General features: G+C 33.9%; 1 protein-coding gene across 3 annotated transcripts in view; it reads right to left on the bottom strand.

Annotated features, from left to right (window-relative positions):
* The window catches only part of LOC123869925, a 206,677-nt gene that overhangs the window by 92,212 nt on the left and 88,507 nt on the right, over positions 1-25,958 (bottom strand). For all 3 annotated transcript variants that reach the window (XM_045913042.1, XM_045913023.1, XM_045913033.1), the window contains exon 2: positions 23,753-23,900. In XM_045913042.1, the coding sequence (XP_045768998.1) occupies positions 23,753-23,900 (148 nt within the window). The remainder of the gene's footprint in view (positions 1-23,752; positions 23,901-25,958) is intronic.

Below are 25,958 nucleotides of genomic sequence, written 5' to 3'. Positions count from 1 at the left end.
ATGAATGTCGTAAAGCGCAAGCCTATCTAGCTATAAAAAAAAAGCTTTAAAAGATATTATAAATAATTAATATTTAACACGAAAGCATTAAAGGTTCTACATACTGAAGATGACAAAACAACTTCCACAGTTTTAAAATACCTTCACACGAAATCCAACATCAATATACATAATTATAAATGTATGCTATTATGGTAAAATGTGAATAATAAATAGAAATTCGAATAGGTATTTGTCATACCTATATCGCTAACCGGATCTTAGTCCAACGTGAACGATTGGCTCAACCCATAACATCGATGGAATTTACCTACACCGCCTTAAAAAAGGTGCCTTTACCTGACATTTTTTTTCTTTTTCCCGGTTCGTTAATTCTTAAGGAAAACGCACACCATCAAACCCCGAGAGGCGCAAGAGCCTTTTCACAGCGGCAACATGCGTATTTTTTTGGTTCAGGAATTAACCAGTAAAAACAAGGAATCATTTTATTTAAAACTGTAACGTTAGGCACAGTTATAGAAACTTATATGTAATCAGATTTTGAAAAAAAATCTTAGCCTCTAATTCCTAAACTACTACATAATTATGTATATTGATAATTTGAAAAGATCTGAAATATATTTTTACAGAAATTTTACAAACTACAGACACAGATATTAAGTTTCTAGTGTTTGTTTGTAGACGCGGTCTAAGAACTAATATTAGTTTGTATATGGAGCGCGCTTGGGAAACTCTTCTGTTAAATAGTTAGGTTTCTATAAGGTCAGGTTTCTATCAGGTGAGATTGCAGTCAAGCGTAAACCCGTCAAATAATACCGTAAAAACTTAGGTAGGTAACTGGTAACCTACCTAAACTATATTTGGGCGGATAGTTTAAAAGAATTAGTGATGCGTAATATCCATATTAACAAACAAATCGGATAATGTTTCAAATGTTAAAAGTTCAAGGATGGGACGAAAACATAAATTTATGTTATAAAATCTTTTTGTTGAGATTCCAAGACAGGTTGTATAATATTTTATATATCTTTGAATAAGATGCAGTATTTTTTTGTTCAAGTTTTAATTGCATTGTGTATTTTTCGCAAGATTGACTTCGTCAATTTGATGTTTATCACTTTGATAGTGTGTGGAAATTATTTTGAATACACATAAAAAGTAAATTATTAAAAATCTTATAGAAGTCGAATTTATATGAGGATAAGTAGATACGCGGGACAGAAGGATAGAACTTGACTAAAAATTGGGGAATTGGGGACTTGCTAATGTTCCCCTATTTAATACGATAGAGACACAATATTATCAGGAAGCTAAATATTACGAAAATAGTTATTACATAAGTCTATTTCCATCGTCAATCCTTGTGTATTTCGAAAGGATAACTACTATTATAAATTAGCTACATTAATAGATGATGTAACCTCACAGTATGGCAATGGCTATTATAATTTTACTAAAATAAAATCTTAAAATTCAAATTAATCAAATGAAAATATAACCTATGATAATCAAGCTCTGCAAAAACTTGATAGTTTGGTTTGTGATTTTAGTTGATTTTTACATAATTTAGTCAAAAGTCAAAACATGAATCAAAGATGATAATGTGACATTATTAATGTGAATGAAACTATGCTAAAAAATGATGAATGAATAAACATTAAAATTACCAAGTTATAAATAATAGTAATAACTTATAATAATGTCATGGAAATGCCACAGTGGGGCAGCTTCAAGTTAATTAAATAATTTATAAATAAATAATTTAACTAACGTATAAGAAAAAGTAAATGTTCATTTAAATTTTGTTTCACGGTATAAATTATAATCAACAACGTAAAAAGCTGAACTCGAACGTAAGAGGTGTATTTTTCAGTACTAAAACACGAAAGGCGACTGAAAAACGAGTCAGTGATATTGGGCATTCCGAAGAAAAGCCAAATATGTCGACGCGACCTATGCAGCTTAATCGATTATCTTACGGCTTATACCTTGTACTCTTACGGGCGTATGCGATCACCTTAAAACAACTAAATGCACTTGCTTTATCAATTACATCCTAGACGAAATAAAAAATCACTGCCACTTTAATACCTTATATGGTACAATTTCTAGTAGAACTACAATCATTAAAAGAAACCCCTTTCTTGAATAATACATGGGTATTGTTAACAACATGCCGCTGTACACTTGTACTGAACTAGTTTTTCTTATCAATCTCTTCTTATTGACATGACGCGATATTATCGCCGAGAGTGAAAGTGGACTCGCCGTGTTATTGTAAACTATAAGAAAGCGTATTTATTATACCAGAATATGCCTCCGGCTATAACAAAGCTGTTTACTGTAAAGGTGATCGCACTCTGCCGCTAAACTCGCTATATATTTATCACACTAATATTATAAAGGCGAAAGTTTGTATGTGTGTGTGTGTGTGTGTGTGTTTGTTACTCCTTCACGCAAAAACTACTGCACGGATTTGGCTGAAATTTGGAATGGAGATAGATGATATCCTGGATTAGCACATAGGCTACTATTTATCCCGGAAAATCAAAGAGTTCCCGTGGGATTTCGAAAAACCTAAATCCACGCGGGCGAAGTCGCGGGCATCGGCTAGTGTAATATAAGGAACATTTTTCACTTTTCAGTACTGAAAGTGCATTGCGTGCGGCTCTAACGCCTCTTTAGTTTAGTTTATCCTCTTATAGTCTAGTCTAGAACTGACATTTACTATAAACCAATTAACCAAAAATCAAAACTTGTAGGTAGTTTTTGATGTTGGCCCCAAATTCGAGACCTGCTAGTATTTTTTTTTTCCTTTTTGGTTTGGATACTCTGACAAACTCATATACTTACTAAAATCTCCGAAGGCTATTGTAATTTTCAACATCCAGCTAATTTTTATAACGAGGTATTTTACTAAAGTGATTTTACCTACACTTGAAGAAAAGCACTTAAGCTAGCCAGAGGGAGGGAGGTTCAATGCTGGTTTCACAATTTTTTATCATAGTATTCAATATTTATCTAGTTGATATATTGTAGTTTCCTTTCTTTTAACTGATTCAGGTGCATAATCTCTAATAGTTCATGATCTGACAAGCACCGAAATAAGACGTCCAAAAACCCAAGAGCCTTAACTCATTAATAATAGCTCAATCCTAACTCATTTGAAACTGACCGACATCTATTCACTAGCATTCCAACATTTGACGTGAACAGGTGTTGTGTCTTAAAAACCGTCTCAATAACTGACACCATCATTTAGTGTTTTAATCAGCAAGCAATTTTAGTCCTTAATCCAAAGTGCTTAGACTTAGATCAGTTTACAAGTTCATGTCCTTTTCAAGCTAAAAAAGGTAAAACATAAGTGACACAGTGCTGGAGATACAAAAGAAACAAAAGCCACGTGCTACTATTTGATTGATGAGTTTGTTAGAAAGAAGATAGTTGAGAGATAGTTCTTTTTGATCTATAACATTTGTAGCTTGTAGTGTTTTGTGAAGTTAAAAGGTAATTAGGGACTGATGATAATTTGTTATGCATTACCTTCTAAGATTATTATATACAAGAAAGGGCCTAATTTGAAGGATGAATCAATTTTTACACACGATTTTCACTGGACCTTTTGCACTATTTGACGTATCACTCCTAGAACAAGTTTTACGCTTAGTTGGAAGGGAAAGGAAATATTAGTTACTAGAGGATGCCCGCGGCTTCGCCCGCGTGGATTTTGGTTTTTGTTAAATCCCGTAGGAACTCTTTGATTTTCCGGGATAAAAAGTAGCCTATGTCCTTCCCCGGTATTTCCCGTACTTTCATTAAAATCGGTTCAGCGGTTGGGCCGTGAAAACGTAGCAGACAGACAGACAGACACACTTTCACATTTATAATATTAGTATGGATTATAAACATGGCTAATATTATAAAAAAATTGAGATTGAAATGGAAAGACTTTTTAATTAAATAAACTTTTACAAGTGTTTTTAACCATCAAGGAATCTACCCCTGATGGATGCTTTTCTTACTGAGAAGAACTAGCAAGAAACTCAGCAACAATTGAATGAATCATAAAATGAAATTAAGAGATTAATGAAAACAAGATAAGTCAAAATATGAACTAAAATCTGCAATAAGCAGGTGTTAATTCCTGACAAAAGACCACCAAATTATATCGTAGGTATAAACTACGTAATTTTTTACGTAGAACAATAAATAACAGCAATATTATTACCGTCTATTTGTCACAGTCGCAAAGGTATCTCATTCGCTGACATAACAGTGCCATTATGAGGGAAATGTGTCAGTTCTTCTTAATATTATGAGCATATGACCCGCCATATCGTGTGAAAATCAACCGGCACGCACTGCACGCACTGTCGTGAAAGCCTCGGGGGTGGTTGCGTAAACGCCGGAGTGCGTTTAACACTGTTGTGGCACCGTGATTTGGTGTTGTCGAAATCACTTACCTAATTTGTGCTAATACCTTCGTAGGTATTTTGACTTGGCTACTGTGGACCATAGATGTTTTGTAAAGGTGTATGAAGTCTGCCAATCTGCACTTGGGCAGCATGATGGATTATGATCTAGACCTAGCCCCGTCTCATTCGGAGGGGAGACCCGTACTCAATAGTTTTTTTAACACAGTCACACCTAACAGTAGGTGATGATGCAGTCTAAGGTAGAGTTAACCTGCCCAAAAGGTGCCTATTCACTCTTCTTTTGAAGATTGGTATCTTCAAAAGTAGGGTGAATATTAAAGCTAAGGGAAAAAACGGAAGCTGGAAAGACATTCCATATTATAAGAGTGCTTATTAGAAACGAGGAAGCGATCGCTAACGGTGGGCCAACGAGGGTTTGTGATGATGATGATGATAATAATGATGTTGATGAGAGATGACTGTTGACCGGTCCATACTAATAAACTATGCTGTTTGTTAGTAGATCGTGTTTTGTGGAGATTCTTGCAAGAAACCTTCAACCAACAGTAGAAGTCTATTGGTTGAGATGATAACGACGGCCGTTGTTGCTCGAGATGCAAAAGCCACCGGATTGAAAAACTGGAGGACATACACACATGATAGAGATTTTCCTAGATGCAGAAATTAACTAGCATGCCCATACCCACAAAAACCATAGTCCCTACAATCATGATGATTGTAGAGTGTAGACCAGTAAGTACCTAGGTAGTAGGTATTCATATTACAAAATGTAGGGATGAGATTGCCAATAATGTCATTCTTTGATCGTTTCAGTTTATGGGACAGGTCCAAATAAAATTGTTTGCCGGCCACTTGAAACCTTATAAGCATCTAGTTTATAACAAAGAAAGAAGAAACTTTGATATCTTCATAAATTCTGAGCATAGATAAGTTGTTAATATAATGTCTTTATTGCTCTGTATCTATCTGCGTAAACTTTAAACATTTAGCAAAGCACCAGTATGCAATAAATTTCCAAGTAAAGTCAATACAACAGTTTACACATAGGTACACAGCTGAACAAAAAAGACTCAACGATGTAAAGTATCCGCTCTTTTTGCGTGCATTGCTAGATCAACTACCGGTCAACGGAAAAGAAACCTTAAGTAGGTAACATCATAGCATATTATCGATTGACGGTTTACTAGTTATAATAAAGCTGCAGAACGAGACAGGTGCGCAAAATAGAAAGTTGTTCGCTTCCTGGTCACCAGTTCGCCTCGCCGCATGCCGTGTGGCTGCGGCTTTAGTTTTATGCAAGGACAATGACCAACCTACTTCCAATATTTTTACCCGACTGCGGCAAAGCCAAAACGAAGGATTATGATTTTAGCAGTCTATGTATGGATACTATATGTATATATGTGTGTATGTGTGTATGTATGTTTGTATCCAGATTCCGTGTGTTCCGCCGTAACGCCTAAACTACTGGGCCGATTTTGATTCGTTGATTTGTTTGTACAATTGATTTGTTGTAAAATTCCGGGTGACATAGGTACATTTTATGTATACGAAAAAAATTAACCTAACGGATATTACATCAAAAAAAGTCGCGGTCTCTTTTCTATTGTATCGAGTGTGATGTCAAATGAAGGAGGAGGAAATTCTGAGTTCATCAATATAAAACATGTACTTACCTACTACAACATTAAAATATACCAAGCGACAGGAAAATTATTTTAGTATAAATATTTCAGTGTTTATTAAGACGATCGCAGTCGGGTTTTAGTTTTCAACTTTATCTTGTAAATCAATCTGTTGAGAGAAATGTTATCAGAAACCGTACCCATTTGTCCAATTTGGATTTGAGTTAGGTAGGACACTATTGCGCTTAGCTTCATTTGAATAATGCTGCAATATTTTTGACTCGATATTGTTATTATGTATATCATTGAATTAGTAACGTACAATAATAATTTATTAAATTAATAACATACGAAATTTGAGTGTAGTACGTACCTAGTAAATTAGTAGTTCTGCTAACTTTTTACGTGTAGAAGAATTTCTCAATTCTTATAGAGTCGTTATTAGTGGTCAAACATAATGTTTATTTAAGCCTATGATTAGTGTCAGATGGAATCTAATAGAAAGTCATACCTAAGTAGAACAAGAAGAAGGCATTGGACTACTTTTCCCTCTAGTGCCAATAAGCTCTCTTTATCATTTACTATTTTGTGACACTATTGCAAACTCTACCGATTAATATCAATTTAATAGACTCGCAATTTTTCAAAAATCTAAGTCAGAACAGTAATAATATATACCAGAATATGGATTCCAACAAAAATAATTCTTACTGGCCGCTTCGTGGATGTTATGAATAATGATAATGAATAAATTAGTGTATTCTATAACACTTGTGTAAACTTCAGCACAATTACGTTTGAATAATTTTGCAGAATGCAAATTATTTCCGCTTTATGTTGAGCAAGCATAAATATTGAGTCTAATGCCATGTTTACACCAGCAAAAAATTCGTGATAGGACTTGCACTGTCATTATTTCAGACACCTATTTTGTTTCACTCTATTATTGTGTTAACAGAATATAGTAGAGCCAAGCAAATATTTTTGCAAGTTGTAAAAAACACAACTTGTTTTGATGCAAATTAAAATGGGAACTGCAATGCATACCTACCTACTACTACGTGTAAAACACATGTTTTAGACCGTGTTGTAAAACGGTGTAAAACAAAATGTTTCTATTATGTACGTACCTATTTGGATTTGATAAATAGATGGACTGACTGAAACTAAATACAGCATGCATCTAATCGTATATTAAATTAATTCCAATATTAATAATATGGCAAATAAATTATTCTGTTTTGTTAAATATAATAGAATAAAAAGTTCAAATACATTGGACACCATAATATTTAAAATAAATTTTAATGGGGCCTACTTAAGTACTCTGTTTAAAGTTTTTGTTCTCCAATTCTAAGGCTTCTGGTGGAAATATGTTAAGGAGTTAAAAATTAATTAAAGTTATCTTTGCCGATGTCCTTTCATTGTTTATTAACTTATTAATATAAAACAACAAATATCATTAAACAGATGGCATTCACTTACGTGATACAATGTCATTCCAGCGAGATTTTTTACTTAATTAAAGTTGTACCTACCTGTTTCTGCCTTTACGATTTTGGATAATTTTACGATTTTATTATACATCATTCGAGACGAAAGGAAGAGTTGGGAGCCGAGATAAACGACTTTCACTGCAGACGCTAAAAAGTGAAACTGGAATGAGCGGGCGCAACTCAAATTATGGCTAAATGGCAAATTTCGGATTTCGTAGGAATTGACAAAACATTCGACATGAACAAGATGTTACAATATTGACTGACAACTTAATTATGGAGAGTGCAAGGAGCGTGCATGTAATTTAGCTAATTATATGTTTATAATGTTTTACTATTTTCACAAGCAAAGCTCGAATTTAATTACCCTTTGCCCTTGTTACATCCTCACTTAACTTAAATTTTCCTATTATGTTATCAACAGAACGAAGTTATGATAATATTAATTGACTATCACTACCTAAGGCCAATTAAGGGTTTGTTTAAAAATCAACACTGCAGTAACCAATTACAGTAGCATCATGCTGAGGTAGCCTGTTTAGCGAATACTCGGATAATTATATTATTCTTATTAAATACCTATAACTCGTAGCTTATTTAGCTATATTATAGCTTATGTTCTTGTGTTTGGTTTCAAGTTTTAAGTTCTGTAAATTAATAATTTTATCTGTATTTTTCTGTGCGGGCAAAGGCCAAAAAAAAACAAAAAAAATAGAGGTAAGATTATTAAAAAAAATCTGTGCTGATGAACTTTTTAACTCCCGACCCAAAAAGAGGGGTGTTATAAGTTTGACGTGTGTATCTGTGTATCTGTGTGTCTGTGTATCTGTGTATCTGTGTATCTGTGTATCTGTGTATCTGTCTGTGGCATCGTAGCGCCTAAACGAATGAACCGATTTTAATTTAGTTTTTTTTGTTTGAAAGGTGGCTTGATCGAGAGTGTTCTTAGCTATAATCCAAAAAAATTGGTTCAGCCGTTTAAGAGTTATCAGCTCTTTTCTAGTTTTCTTGTATAAAAGAAGGTTAGATAACCGTTAGGTTCTTAATATTATGTCAATTACAAATGTCAAGCTGTCAAGATGGACGTTGCCTAAATTAATAATTATTTATGTGAAAATGATGTTTTGGAAAACTCAAATACTTTGGATCGTCGGGGGTGTTATAAATTTTTAATTTACACTTGTTTATCTTTATAAGCTTTCACTTGACTGTAATCACACTGAACACTTGATGTTAAATAAATTTTTATTTATTCACCAAACACTTGATGTTAAATGAACTTTTATTTATTTATTTGTTTTATTTAACGCATAATATTTAACTTGAAATAAATAAATCGTACAGTAGAGACAATTTGTTAACGTACTGAATAAGTATGGCCGGGGAAAAAACGAAAAGGTGAAACAACTGTCGCAGTCGTACGAACAGCAGGTAATTTGACTTGAAGGTCGCAAAAGTAATAACAAAATGTAGATGTATAACGATGAAAGGACATATTTATATATATATGCAAATCCTAAAATTATGAATGTAATAACGCAAAGGACGTGAAACATGAACATGATAATTTTAATAATTTAAAACCAGACTTAAGGTAATTGCTATTTGACAAATCGCAAAAATGCTGTACTTTGAAGTAAATTGTTTATTTTTCTAAAGCATTAACAGCTATTAAATACATGCAATTAAAAACTTCAGTTTGTGAAGATTATAAGGGCCTCTTTTAATTTAGTATACATTATCCCAATAAATAAAAAAAAACAAGTTGAAAACATTGCTGTTCGCAACTTGTTCTGTAAAAATTTTCTTTAACATCTTGATACTTTGAAGCCAACCTCCAGAAAATGATATGTTTAGGTTTAGCAATCAATTTGAACTGTTAGTTTTATACTAAATGTTTTTCATTTCTTAAATAATCTAAAACTAACCAAAAAACTTCCTGTGCTATTTATTTTCTTGCAGGCGCTCTATGGAATTCAGTGTCCACTGGACTGTCATGGCGGAAGGACTGTGCGCGTCATTTCGTCGCAAAATATTATTTAAAATGAATTTAAGCTTATTATTTTTGAATGAAAGTTGTGTTTATAATCGTTGAAAAATAAAATAGGGATTTTTTCATTTCTAAATGAAGCCTGCTTATATACTAAAATTTATTCTAAAGTTACGGTTTTACCAGGTAAATACTCGGAGGTTGTCATAGATTATGATGACAGATAGTAAGTGTTCTAAATAGGTATTAGGTTCTAATTAGGATGTTTTTTAGGAGATAGCGCGCCTCGTTTCGGGCGCCGTGTTCCGAAATGGATTTCGTAGTAGTGCAAGTTTGGTGCAAGCCCCACATGACGGAGGTGTATGCGTCAGGCATTTCCTGTGTACAAAAAAAGACCTATATTTCGGATCCATTTTTCATCACTGACATCATGCACTATTCAAAGACGGGTCTTCAAGCATTGAGGAATTTTGGACGAGAGACATCTCGAAGGTTCCCGAAGGCTGCCTAACTGAGTTAGATTTGTCGGCTAGCTAGCTTTTTTTGAAATTGGACCTACTTAGCTGGATTGTGTGTTAGAGATTTCTTATGAGATATTATATGTACATAATATAACCATCATAAGAAAGCTCAGATTCATGCTGCGGGCAATGGGGAGAGCCTAAAGGTTGGAACGCCATTTCGGCGGCCGTATTTCATAATAAAGAATACGATGCGGAGAGAGATGTCACTCTCAAGGTCTTTAAATGTATCCATGCAAAAAACCACGTCGACTGGTTGCTCCGTTGCAGCGTGATTGAATATTAAACCAACAAACACACTTTCGCATTTGAAATATGGCCAGTGATTATAAGAAACAGTTTAAATCTCTCTCTGCTCTCCGAGAGACGTTAGGCAAAGTGAACACGAATTATGACACTTCTGTGTTCTTATACAAGCTTAGGTCTCTCAATTTTGTCAATTAATGTCAAATTTCTTTCTCAGATCAAAACCTAGTAAGTGGTTTAAATTCAAGAGAAGCTTAGGCCGTAGTCTTCAACAAGAAACTCAGCGGTTGCTCTTTTCAAAGATTTGATATACAATATTAAATTGCTTAAAACGCACATAACTGAAAAGTTAGTAGTGCGTGATTCCAGGATCGAACCCCCAACCTTCGATTAGGAGGCGGACGTTCTAACCACTAGGCTATGACAGTTTTTAAATTAAAGGGGTTTAAATATTTTAGTGTGAAGACTGGCCTACACATTTATTCATTACATGTGCATCATTTTCTTTTTTAGGGTTCCGTACCTCAAAATGAAAAACGGAGCTCTTAAAGGATCACTTTGTTGTCTGTCCATTTGTCCGTCTGTCCGTCAAGAAAACCTATACAGTACTTCCCGTTGATCTAGAATCACGAAATTTGTTCTCGGATTTATTCCTTTACTTGGGCTATGAGAGTTGAGACCTATCTACCTGCCCATAATTCTAGGTTAACGGGAAATACCCTATCGGTTTTCTTGACAGACACGACAGACGGACAGACGGACAGAAAGACAGACATCAAAGTGATCCTATAAGGGTCCCGTGTTTCCTTTTGAGATATGGAACCCTAAAAACATTATGTAAGTATGCAAAGTATTTCCCTTGCAAACCATATTTAACAGTTGACATGTAGATGTCATTGACTTTTCCTATCTTACTTTTAAGTTTTAATGCATTATTAAGTATTTACTGTTTTGACATGGTATTTAGATAATGGGTGATATTTATTTTATTTAATCTAATTCCTTTGAAAAACTTAGTAAGGCGCATTAATCTATAAAAAACCTAGCGAGTTCATAGACTTACTATGTTTTAAAATGGTCAAAGCGACTTACTAGCTTTTAATTTTACTTTAATGTGGGTGTCCTTACAATACAACGGGACATACTATGAAAGTTAGGCTTATGACATAAAACGATTTTCGGAAAAATGACATTTACTTTGTTTTGATATGGGGCGGTCGATATAATTAGGTACTAGGGTAAAGGCTCAAGTAAATTAACAGATTGGACGTTTTTACATGTATTAAGAGCTGGAATAAAAAACCGGCTGATATACCTTTTTTAAATATTTTCTTACAAATTCTTACACTTTTTTCAATTTCAATTTCAAAACCGTGTTCCGTTCAAACCGTTCAAAAGTGCGTGTGCGTGCGTCCATGTGTGTGTGTGAGTGTGTGTGAGTATATACTTGTCTGTATGTTTGTACGAGTGTTTGTGAGTGTGGTATTGCGTTGTATAACCACATGAGTAGCGAACAGAGTCAAAGCTTCATACAAGCGCGCTACGATAGGTACACTACTACAAGCTTGAGGCGCGTGTGTGCGTGAGCACAGGCGCTACGTCGCGTACGGAGAGAAATCGGTTTATACCGGCTCGGCCTGTGCTCAAGCTCAGGGGCTGCAGTACACGTCGCGCGTCGTGTTTTCATTTAATTTAATGTTAATGATAATAATTTAAATAGTGTTTAAAATCTATTTTCTTGAACTGTCATAGATTTTGTTCAAAATCAATATCTGAGGATCCCTAGGATCACAAAACAGGAAATTGTTACCAAAACTTAAAACAGTTGGCACCATTTTGTAATTCTTTGTTAATTGACCGATTTCGTTCAAAATCGATATTTAGAGCTCCCTGGGATCACAAAATAAGAAACTGTTACCAAAATTTAAAAAAGTCGACGCCATTTTGAAATTCTTTGTTAATTGACCGATTTCGTTCAAAATCGATATTTAGAGCTCCCTGGGATCACAAAAAAGGAAACTGTTCCCAAAATTTAAAAAAGTCGACGCCATTTTGAAATTCTTTGTTAATTGACCGATTTCGTTCAAAATCGATATTTAGAGCTCCCTGGGATCACAAAATAAGAAACTGTTACCAAAATTTAAAAAAAGTCGACGCCATTTTGAAATTCTTTGTTAATTGACAGATTTCGTTCAAAATCGATATTTAGAGCTCCCTGGGATCACAAAATAAGAAACTGTTACCAAAATTTAAAAAAGTCGACGCCATTTTGAAATTCTTTGTTGATTGACCGATTTCGTTCAAAATCGATATTTAGAGCTCCCTGGGATCACAAAAAAGGAAACTGTTACCAAAATTTAAAAAAGTCGACGCCATTTTGAAATTCTTTGTTAATTGACCGATTTCGTTCAAAATCGATATTTAGAGCTCCCTGGGATCACAAAAAAGGAAACTGTTACCAAAATTTAAAAAAGTCGACGCCATTTTGAAATTCTTTGTTAATTGACCGATTTCGTTCAAAATCGATATTTAGAGCTCCCTGGGATCACAAAAAAGGAAACTGTTACCAAAAATTAAAAAAGTCGACGCCATTTTGAAATTCTTTGTTAATTGACCGATTTCGTTCAAAATCGATATTTAGAGCTCCCTGGGATCACAAAATAAGAAACTGTTACCAAAATTTAAAAAAGTCGACGCCATTTTGAAATTCTTTGTTAATTGACCGATTTCGTTCAAAATCGATATTTAGAGCTCCCTGGGATCACAAAATAAGAAACTGTTACCAAAATTTAAAAAGTCGACGCCATTTTGAAATTCTTTGTTGATTGACCGATTTCGTTCAAAATCGATATTTAGAGCTCCCTGGGATCACAAAAAAGGAAACTGTTACCAAAATTTAAAAAAGTCGACGCCATTTTGAAATTCTTTGTTAATTGACCGATTTCGTTCAAAATCGATATTTAGAGCTCCCTGGGATCACAAAATAAGAAACTGTTACCAAAATTTAAAAAAGTCGACGCCATTTTGAAATTCTTTGTTAATTGACCGATTTCGTTCAAAATCGATATTTAGAGTTCCCTGGGATCACAAAAAAGGAAACTGTTACCAGAATTTAAAAAAGTCGACGCCATTTTGAAATTCTTTATTAATTGACCGATTTCGTTCAAAATCGATATTTAGAGCTCCCGGGATCACAAAATAAGAAACTGTTACCAAAATTTAAAAAAGTCATCGCCATTTTGAAATTCTTTGTTAATTGACCGATTTCGTTCAAAATCGATATTTAGAGTTCCCTGGGATCACAAAAAAGGAAACTGTTACCAGAATTTAAAAAAGTCGACGCCATTTTGAAATTCTTTATTAATTGACCGATTTCGTTCAAAATCGATATTTAGAGCTCCCTGGCATCACAAAAAAGGAAACTGTTACCAAAATTTAAAAAATATTTTTAACCGACTTCAAAAAAAGGAAGAGGTTCTGAATTCCTCGTTATCTTTTTTTTTTAATGTATGTTCCCCGATTACTCAAAGACGCCTGGACCGATTTGGATTTTTTTCATTTGGATTTGGATCAGACAAGTAATTTCCAAAATTTATCGAGGTGTTAACATCAAGAAGAACATCTGCAAGTTATTCCAATCATTTTTGTACCATTTGGTGGCGAGTACGTATTAAAGAATGTCGTGCAAGTGTGTCCAACTTTGTAAAACAAGCATACTCGGGCTACTTTGAGAACCCATTAGCAGCTAACAGCAAGGCCTGGACTCCAAATTTTTATATGTGGAAGCTGTATTTCCTCATTGCGTTTATGAGCAAATAAGAATAGACCCTACTTTTACTAAAAAAAAGTATTATAATTTGGCGCGACCCATCTAAACACCATGATGATTATTATTTCTGCATTGTGAATATAACCAGAAGAAACAGCAAAAAAATTGTTCCAAGCGACTCTATTGTAACTTGCAGTCTACAATTAGAACGATTCTGACTTCTGGTGATAAATCTGTACCTCAGCCCCAACCCAGTACCTCCAATCTACTTCAAGAACTTTCAGAAGGTAGTGACGATGTAGTGACTTTTACATCTCAACTTAGACTATTCAATCAAAATGCTTTGGACCACTTAATGAGAGATCTTAGATTGTCTAAAAAGCATCAGAACATGTGGCTTCTCGGCTCAAAGGAACAAATCTGATAACATGTGTTACGGTATATTGTTCTCACTACTCTCAAAACATTCAGCAGCTGATGTTGCACTTCCAGCGACTTGGGTGCAACATGGGCATTAAGTTTCATTTTCTCTATTATACAGAAAGGGCTCTATTATACATTCTAAAACAGGTTTTATTTATTATTATTATGTAAAATAGTTTTTGATTTATCGCGCAAAATGTAGAAAAAATATACAATAAGTCAAAAACTGTGAAAATCTGACAATTTTTTTTGAATTCCAAGCCGAAAATATATTTAAGAATTTATTTATTAATAGGAATCAAGAGTTTATGCACTAGATAGAGTTCGTTCATTCACTGAAATTCCCAGTTCATTTACTGGCAATTTATCCTTTTGTTAAATAAAATAATTTATAATAATTAATACCACGCATTTTATTTGATTTTTTGATATTTAAATAATTTAAGAGTGTATACCTACTGTGTACAGACACACAAAATATAAAAATTATATATAGAACGATTCTCATATACCTTAATTTTAGGTCAATGTCAGGGTAGTCCTTATTCGTTCATGTACTGGATCTTTTACCCTCCTACGTCAAAATACTAAAAGTCCGCGTAAATTTCGCAGATTGAAATGTCTGCTTGATTAATTGTCAATAGAGGGTCATGACATGTCAAAATTGCTAGTTTGAAGGTGAAATCGTCTATGTCATTCGCATTGGCTTTCCTCTTAACACAAGTCATAACTAAAAAGTAAAAAAATCACATATGAAAAAAGCGCCATACAACCGTCAAATTGAATTTTTACAAAAAATATGATAACCAGTGTCACTTGGGATGAACTAAGAATTCTAACGATAACCCGATACATCTAAATCTGTTCAAGAATTTGAAAGTTGTGGTGAAATAAAGAAACTTACATCCATTAACCTTAAAAATATTACACTCCTTTTTTTGAGCAGCAGTGTAATAAGTTTAAAATGGAGAAATAAAGAAAATTTGATGCAAATTATCCAGATAAAAGTCACTACGAAATTGTATGCTTAGCATCTATACCAATTTGGGTTAATTTGAGCGTTTAAGAGCACGATCAAGACTTTTGCTTGCTGTAATGTACCATTTAGAAACTATAACGATTGTTGTAAGCATTTATGAGTCTCACGAATTCGGAATGAATCGATTATAATTGGCAATCCATAAAAGCTTCAAAGTGGACTGAAATGTCAATAAGCATTCAATTTAGATCATCAACTGAAATATCTGATGATTTGGCTAATGGACTTAAACCATTTAAAAATAAACGTTGCTCTTGTGTTTAAAATTAAATCGCTTAACCTTGGGTTAAAACGCCGTTTGAAGATATTAAACAATCATAATTCCAGAGAAATCAATGAAGTTTGGATCACTAAGTGCACGTATTTTGTGGCAATTTTTTAAATCGATGATGATAACCCTTGTCAAGATAATTTCGGTCAAGATAGCATTATCACCGAAATCAATTCAAAAAATATTTTGCATCATTTATCAACCGGGGCGAAACAAAGCAATGTTCACATGTACTTAAAACTATGAAATTTTCAAAGTTCTTTGACACGGGTGTTATTTTTAGCAAAGTCAAATGCTGGCACTTATTATTAATCATGGCAAAAAGTAAATGAATCATTTAAACAAAACGCAGAAGCATGTGTCTCAATTAGTAAAGTGTTTTTGTTTTAGTTTAAACACTATTATTAAGTTACATTTAAGTTGTAACTAAAACACAAGGACCATCAAAGGTGTTTCTGCCCGGATGTGGGAAGGTCCGCAGTTATTCGTGCAAGGACAGACATGCCCCTAGTTCCCACATTATTAAGGTCATCAGCACAAGGATGGGTAATTTTAAACACTAGTCTGCACGATTCGCTTTGGGTATTTCGGTAGAATATTTAATTTTAAAGATTCCGTACCTCAATTTTCACAGTAATATACTTGTAACTATACCAAGTGGCATATCACATGAAAGGGCTTTAAATGTACAATCTAAAACAGATTTTTATTTATTTTTGTAATTTATCGTGCAAAATATCAGAAAAATACCCGAGTACGGAACCCTCGGTGCGCGAGTCTGACTCGCACTTGGCCGGTTTTTTATTCTTAACGGATCTTAGAAGGACGATCCTTTTGATAGGTTATTCCTTTACATTTTTTATTTTTTGAGTCGTAGAACTAATTCCTTTTGATTACATTATTAGTATATTCGGTTACGCTACAACGTTATTGGAGTAAAATTCTTTTGTCTTTAGAATCTTCTAACTCCATTTTTTGTTCTGGCCCCAACTTTTGATAATTGCCTTTACCTGTTTTTTGTACCCAATATATTGATAAGATCTAAATCCCATCGCTACAGCATCATTAATATCCGCAACCTTTTCCATCTTTTAATTTTGCACATGCAACTGAATATTATCAATAGTTCAACGGAGTGACAACACGGTGGCAACTGACTTCTTTCGCAACTAGTGAGGTTACTTACTAAGTAGCAATAGAAAATATTATATACTAGAAAGTGCCCGCGGCTTCGCCCGCGTGGATTTCGGTTTTTTAAAATCCCGTAGGAACTCTTTGATTTTCCGGGATAGATAGTAGCCTATGTGCTAATCCAGGATGTTATCTATCTCCATTCCAAATTTCAGCCAAATCCATTCAGTAGTTATTGCGTGAAAGAGTAACAAACATACACACCCACACACACACACACACACACACACACACACACACACACACACACACATACAAACAAACTTTCGCCTTTATAATATTAGTGTGTATTTTGTATTTGAAATGCTGTTGACTTTAAGTTTTGTTCAAATAATATAAATTATGAGAAGGTAATTACAAACAAACCAACTTTAACGTAGGTATATTAAGTGATTTGATGTATCAAGTTATATGTCAAATAAAATCAATAAATAACTATTAGCAGTTAAAAATCGATACCTGATTTGTAACAACTTTATAAAGTAACACTTATAACCAACAGAAGATTTAAAGGTTCCAGTAATATGACCCTCATTACAAGTCATTAAAAATGATGATCTATCAATGATCCATGTAATCGTGTGGCGATGCAATAATCGTCTATTGCTTGCTTGCGGCATTTCTCTGATATTAAATGTCAAATATTGACCTATGTTGCTTTGCCACTTCTCTTGCATTATTTTAACTCATATGGAGAAGCGCTATGTGTGAATGTATAAATTACAGAATAATGTGATATTTTGTATTTACATAAGCAAATGCAGGAGTAGTGTATTATTATTTAAATTTCAATATATTTCGCCTGCTTACCGGTTTTTATGTGACATATTTTGGAGTGTGCTCAGGAACTTCACAACGTTGTTCCTCCTTCACCTTTATACGATAGAACGAAAGCAGACATCCCTAAATATTATGGTCCGTGTCTTCTGCCGCGTATAACCTAAATAAATACCTTGCTTCAAAGCAAAAGTGAATAGGCATCTTCTAGACAAGGATGCTCCAACTTAGACCTCATTTACTGCATTTTTAAGCACGATTGTCATCAAGCGCAACCCTATCACTCAATGAAAAAAATCTAAATTCTACATATTGAATATGAAAGCGGCTGATCATTAAGAATAATACCGGTATAAGATCAAACAAAATGGAAATACTCTAACAACATATTGTGCATCTTAATGATAGGCTATCCTTTTGCACATGGAAAATGACGCAATTCACCTACACAACAAGTTACAACATGGCCATATTGATTTTGATGAATGTTCTACGATCAACTTCATTATGTATGCGATATAAGAAAGTCATACAATTGTATGAGTCTTAAAGGCTTAGATTAGTTCATTTGTTACACGGATTATAGGATTAAATCTATTATTTAGATTTTAGATTATAGTATTGCAATGGACAAATTTAGTACCTAATGCAAATAAAATCTATAAGATTTGCTACAGGGTTATCTAACCCAAGCATTAGGTAGGTACTATTTTTATGAATACTTTACAAAAAATTGTTTAATTAACTGTCTGTGAATTGACATAGTTAACCAGCTCAAAATCTTAGGTACTTAGTAATATGTAAAGTGTAAACCTTTGAGCCCGTGTAACTTTAAACCAGACATTTTTACGCAAATCTTAAATTTACAGACAGATATTAGTTTTAAGAATGTGTCTACAAAAGTTCATCGAGTTTGAATGCTTAATGTTCAATTGAGAATCGAAACTACGTTTGTATGAAAAGCGCTGGGGACCACGCTAGAGTTAGGTAGGTACTTCTCTTAATTACGTTACTAACTTTAACTGTTTCATAATACAGAGCACGTAAAATGTTAGCGGCACGTTAATTGCTTTGACTTACAAGTTAAACGTCATAGCAGAGATTTAACAAGTGTACGTAAAACCAAGTTTCACTTTCGGAACGCATCACGCATTGGAGGTCGTTGGTATCTTAGACCGTAGAAAATTTTGCTAGAGTAATTTCAACTGTATTTTGAATGTGTTTAGCTTGAAATTTTCTTGGCAAGAGAAGTCGTGATTTCTGTACAATTAAACTATCTGTAGCCATTTCAAACTGGCAGAGATGAGAAATGGCGGTAGTGTTATGTAAAGCGAATTCGGAATTTATATCATCTGGTTTTGTTTTTGTTGACCCATTCAAACACAGTTATGTTCCCATTTGGAATTGTTATTTGTAAATCTAGCATTATTTCAGTAACCAGCTGACTGGCCACGGCTTCACTTGAATGGAATTTTTGAAAATTGGCGAGGGAGTGAAATTTCCAAAAATCCTGAGGCACGCATATATTCATTTATAACTGATAGCTTAATTTTCCTGGATATAACTTGAAAAATGATGGTCTTTCATACAATCTCACATAGCTTCTATTTACCGTTTAGGGGTGGACTTTCTAAAAATCCTTTATTAGTGAGTACCTACGTCATAAACGGAACCACTGTTTTAGTGTGCAATAATGAGTTTATCTATCTCAAGAAATGTGTTTTATGTTTTGAAACAACAAATACAGAACACACTATAAATGTCTCTATGTAAGACAAATCTATCATCAAATGGTAATTACGTCCATAGGCGTATGACCAAATGGGTACAAACTATACTGCAAATACATGAATTAGACAAATGTACTACAAAAACTGGTGCGTTTGTCGAATTACCAGTCACCAGACAGCTAGTGTTAGGCAACGACTTGCGACACGTGAGAACAGTGACCAGTGCCAATCGAGTAATGTAATAAGGACATGGTTGTATAATTTTACGTTCGCTGAGACTACTTGGAACCTTGTCTACATAAGTCACTAAGATATAGCATGGGCATTGGAAAGAAAGAAACGCAGCAACTCAATTGGATAATAGTAATCTCTACATAATAAAATAAACGGTTCCCGCCGTCTGTCCCTCTGTGTTCTAAAAATTTTTTAAGCTTTGGAACGGATTTTAATGCTGTTTTCATCAATAGATATAGTGATTCAAGAGAAAGGTTTATACGTAATAGTTTAATATTCTTTTGTATTAATTTATCGATATGGCGATAATTGTTCAAGATGTCGGAAGAAACCAAGCCGACTGAGAGCTTTCATCAAAGATGCGCTCTTATTTATAACTGTCCGATATCAGACTGAGAAGTGCTTCAAAATAAATATTTTTTATGTCAGTCAACTTGATAGCTAACTCGTCGATCAAATTATATTTGTATACTTAATAACCTGTGCCTTTACTAATTATTGAGAAACCGTTGCCTTTCTTAACAGATTTTTGCTCAAATCTTGCTTCTCATACAATGACGAAGGGAGTAAGTATTCAAACCAGATTCAAGCATGATTATTTGGAAATTCATTTTTAAAAAGTGCAGCATAATGTAACGGCGGTGAACGCACTTTTAATGGCCGTTAAGAAATTAAACATTTAAACTGAGCTGGTACTTATAATGCTGTTTTTTTGGCTCTCACGAATGAAAAAAATAGATTTTACCACTAACACCAACAAATATAAAGCACAAAACTAAAAGTAATGAAATTATTAAAAACTTAGTTACAAGTGTATACAAAACCTAGTTGCTAGTAAAACAAGTATACATATACATAGGTGTGTTGCAACTTGCAACATACCTAGGTGTATATATTATTTGTTACTGAAGATTTTTAATAATGACGCTCTTGTTTATTGGAATAAAAGGTAACATCAGTAACATTAAAAAGCAACCAACTCAAATCAATCAAGCAATCAAGTTAAAAACAAAAGAACAACAATTTGAAACAAACCAATCATAAATTAAAATCACAGAATCAAACACTGATCTAGCAAAGATATCAAAGTATTCCAAATGCAATCAAATAAAGATGAGATAAATGAGTAATCAACAAGTGTAAATTAAAAATTTATAACACCCCCGACGATCCAAAGTATTTGAGTTTTCCAAAACATCATTTTCAAATAAATAATTATGTATTTAGGCAACGTTCATCTTGACAGCTTGACATTTGTCTATTGACATAATATTATGAACTTAACGGTTATCTAACCTTCTTTTCTACAAGAAAACTAGAAAAGAGCTGATAACTCTTAAACGGCTGAACCAATTTTTTTAGATTATAGCTAAGAACACTCTCGATCAAGCCACCTTTCAAACAAAAAAAACTAAATTAAAATCGGTTCATTCGTTTAGGCGCTACGATGCCACAGACAGATACACAGATACACAGATACACACGTCAAACTTATAACACCCCTCTTTTTGGGTCGGGGGTTAAAAAGAAGTAAATCAATACATAGTTGTAATAGTTTTGGACAAGAACAAACTTAGGATATAAGATTTCGCTCAAAGCAAGGAAATAGTTTTATGATGCTTGACATTGTATGGTAAGTAAGGTCAAACTGAGAAACCCCGTGCTTTCCGGATGATTTGCAGTGCGGTAATACACCATTGTTGTTTAGATCGGTCACGATCTCGATCAATGGGTCAGAGTTGACCCGCTTGTCAAGACTGCCAGTTGGTCACGAAATTAGCAAGCTGGTTTCCTGTTACATTTCCTTAAAATATATTTCCTGATCTCTGATTTTTAATTAAATGAATTTAGGCGGCGCGGCGCAAGACTGTAGCGTGTGGAAATCCTTACAAGCTATCTATATCGGGAAGTAGACGTCTATCGATCGACGATGATAATGGTGAAGAAATGTATTTACTTATTTCATTTAGGACAAATTTTTGCACGGAGACTATATTGATTTACAACAATTTTTTTTGCTGTTGTTAAAATCACTGTTGAATGGTTGCTAGATATAAGTTAATTATATCACATAATTTCAAATAACTTGTCAAATAAATCTCAGATCTAACAGTGTGCTAATCCAAACAGCAAAATGGGTAAAATTATAGCAAAACAGTAAAATAATGGTGGAACGTGAAACATTTTTGATATTAAAAACCCTAATATTAAAATTAGAATTAATATTGTTAATATTATAATTGATGTCAAAGGTAGTTATTTTGTAAATGTTAATACTCACTAAAATGCAATTATAAAAACATCAGTTATGAAGGTTAACAAAGGACCTAAACATCATAATCATGTACTTTACAGGATGGCTATTGTAAATTCGTTACAGCAAATTTGATGTCACGATGACTTTAAATATGCGACTTTATCTGACCATCTTGCATGGGTAGGTATCTGCTGAGTAGTGAGTACCTAAAGGAATCTATACAATTTGATGAAAGAAGGTATAACATTTTAGATTCATGCACTTAAATCTCATCTTTGTACGTAAGGGATAAACAGGACTAAGTGAAAGAGAAATCTACATGTACAAAGTGCAAAAGCGAAAAATGTTTCTTAAAATTGCTATTGCTTCATTGTTATTATAAAAATGTTGCACTTTTGATTGAAAACGTGTTGTCAATGGATATTAAATTAGTAGGTATTAGTTTCAATGAATGTGACGGAGCCAAATGTAGCGTGGTGCACCTTCAAACTGCATTGTAAGGCACGCAGCATTCTCACGTCCTTAATAACTGTGAGTCGGAAATGGTAACAAAAACGCAACCATAGACAAAGGAAATAGAAACATATTATGTACGCGGAACAACAGCTATGGGACACTGGTGCTTATTAAATTAAGCAAGCAATAAGCAATTTTGTTAGACCATACGTATTGTGTAAGTGTTTGCAATAGGCAACAGCTTTACGAGTTAGCACATTCCACGTTAAAATACTACAAAGTACCAACTAATTTGCATCCTAATTAGTTATTTATTCAAACTTAAGTAATAGGTTTCATCGTCTGTCTTCATGTAATGATGAAGGTAACTTAAATAATCCGAAAAGTACAAGTTGTTCTTGCACAGTCATCATCCGTAATGCAAAATTACATACTGTGAACCAAAATTAAAAAATTCCGAAGCAAAGTTATTTTTGTGATCAATTTTTCATTTCTGCATTAACAGTTGCCGAAAAAAAGTATATGACAGACTGATATCAATAATAAATGATTTCATAAGCGTTTCATTATCCCTTTCGAGTACAGAACATCAAAAAAGGCTATCCTAATTTCAAAAATTACTACTTTATACGCTTCTTCCATTGGGGGTGCCTATTATAGACCGATTGATTTCTCCTAAGCCTGTCATTTGTACCAACTACCTACTGTTATTACAATATCTGTGTGAACTCAGCCGGAACGTTACTAACACCAGCTCGTCGACCTCGTGATTGATGTGTAGAAAGTAATAAACCGATTAGGTGTTATCGAACATATCTTTTGCCCTCGTTATTATTTTGTCCTTTTCTAAAACACCATTGATTAGAACAACGTCTCAAGTTATATTTACTTCGTCCGCGTGGGCTACACAAATTTCGAACCTCTATTTTACCTCCTTGGCGGTTCAATTTCCAAAAATCCTTTCTTAGCGGATGTCTACGTTTAGCTATCTGTATGCCAAACATCCCGATCCGTCCAGTAGTTTGAGCTGTGCGTTGATAGCTCAGTCAGTTACTCAGTCAATCAGTCAGTCAGTCATCTTTTTCTTTTACGCATTTAGATCATAAAAAAGATTTAGTTAGCTCAAAGCTGTTGCAGATTGCAGCATCGTCAGGTATACTTGCTCTGTCTAGTTCCTAGATGTCTCCATTGACCGATTTGTGAAGTGGCTCTTTTGGCTGTGCTAGGCTGACCTGTTAGTGATAATATTTGAAGACTTTTTGCCACTATTATAATATGGGGTCTGTCCTACCTTATAGAGTTTGTCTTTCTGGTACCAGACGTCTTCTTCCTCCTCAATCTGGGTGGATATGGCCTGTGTGAGGTCATCGCGAGACCGCGAGAGTATACGCCGCCGTGACACCATCTCTCCCCCCGTCACCGTTTCGAAAGGACCTAAGCTGAAACAAAAAAATATATATATAAGTAACAATGTTGGGAGTTAAAACTCATACGGTTTCAATAAATATCAAAGTAAGATAATATGTCACTATAGAAAAATAAAGAACTATTGTTGTGTCAAAGGGGAAAATATGTAGTTTCATTATTAGAAAAAATTCTTTTAAATATTTCAACATAAAAAACCGGTTCAAAGGACCATTTTTTATGTTCTAATATGTTAAATAAATTAAAATTCCTAATAATGAAACTACAAATGGTAAAATTAAGTATTTTATTTAGTCCATTCTTTCCAATTGCATATTCTTTGAATTCATCATGGTTTATAGCTCAGTGACAATTACTTATTTTCGCAAGATAGATTTTTATTTTGATCAAACTAATGCTTATATAGCTAGCGATTATAACATTTTTATGAGTAGGTTGGGACTAATTTAAAGATAGATTTAACATGTTATAACACTCTATCTAATAAATGGTATGTTGAGACGGAACTAGTGATTACACTCCCATCATCAGACGAAACAATTGTCAAACTTTCTACGCGGGATTAACTTGATACGTAACAGTATTATCAAGCGAAACAATGCGATCGTGAATGCGAGGCGTTTTATTGTATTTTGTATCGCTTATAGCCCTGATCGCGTCATCTCACTCATCTCTTTTTATTCACGTAATGGTTAAATTGATGATAACCTATTTGTCAACATACATGATTTAAATCAAATGAAATGAAGTTTATTTATTGGCTAAATATAGGTAGTTTACAAAGGTCTACTAATTTAAAAAAAATCCTGCACATTTTACTGACACTTTAGCATGCAAATATTAATAATATATCTGCAGGCACTTTGTATTATAACAAATGATGTAGAGTCTATATGTCGAATACTACAACGTCGACTTTTATTCATACAGCAACATAATATCTGTCACTTTATATTTAACAAGCTCTGTAGTACTTAGATATGTTGCAATATTGGCCGGTAAGTTTATCTAAAAATCCTTCATTGTGAGTACCTATTCAGGTATTTATTAGAAATTGTGAAACTCTTGTTTGTTACATTTATTTAGGCAGATTTATCAGTATGTATTCGTCTCGTTTATCTCTGCTTACATCATCGCATCATCACTCTCATCAGATCTCGCTATTCATGTAATGGTGATATTGATGAGAGCTTATTTGTCAATTCAGGATTATGATGCGGTGTGTTTATTCATCATTTCGTTTTAATTGTGGGACGCTTGTCTAGTTCCTTTCGACTTTGAGGTACCTATTCATCTTCGATTAACTACCAACTTGTTAATTAAATTTTATTTGTGTATAAAATAAACACTTCAATGTACTTAAGTCTCAATGTTGTTTGCGTAATAGTGTAGAAAGAATTATCACTACTATGAGAATTATATTTGTCAATGTTTTTTATGGCTGTTGTTCCTACTGCTGTTTGTTTCGCAACGAGGTGTGGAATATTAGCTTATCCTATCCCATGTCGAACATAGGCCTTCCCTATTGAACCACATTCTAGCCTTCCTCATCCAGCTTCTCATCATCATCATCATCATTATTAACCAATAGACGTCCATTGCTGGACTCTTGTTAGGAATTCCACACGCCACGGTCTTGCACCGACTCGGTAAATCCAGCGGCTCCATGCAACTTATTTGATAACGTCGGGCCTTCAGTCGATTCGGTTGTTTTGGTCATCATCAGTTCAAAGTGTGTTGACTCGAGACTATTATTTAACGTTACATAAAAAAATAACCTCTAGGTATGTCGACGACACCGTCTCATCACTAGCATCTTTAAACCAGGGCTAACAAAGCATTATACGCTTCCTTCCGACTCGAACAATATGTGGCATTGGATTCGGCATTGGCATTATCTAATGATCGTACAGTTCCTCCCATTCATTGTACTTTGTTTGTATCTTAGATGCTGGTAATGTAACAATGGGTAGTGTTGTCAGAGAAAGTGTCGATAAGGCAGTGTTGAACGATGTTGTTGACACTGTTGGAATGGTGTTAAGTACTGAGTGAAATATAGCTGCCGGGCTTAC

The sequence above is a fragment of the Maniola jurtina genome, chromosome 2, assembly GCF_905333055.1.
Source record: "Maniola jurtina chromosome 2, ilManJurt1.1, whole genome shotgun sequence".
Taxonomy (NCBI): domain Eukaryota; kingdom Metazoa; phylum Arthropoda; class Insecta; order Lepidoptera; family Nymphalidae; genus Maniola; species Maniola jurtina.
This window is presented reverse-complemented; position numbering and strand designations above follow the sequence as displayed.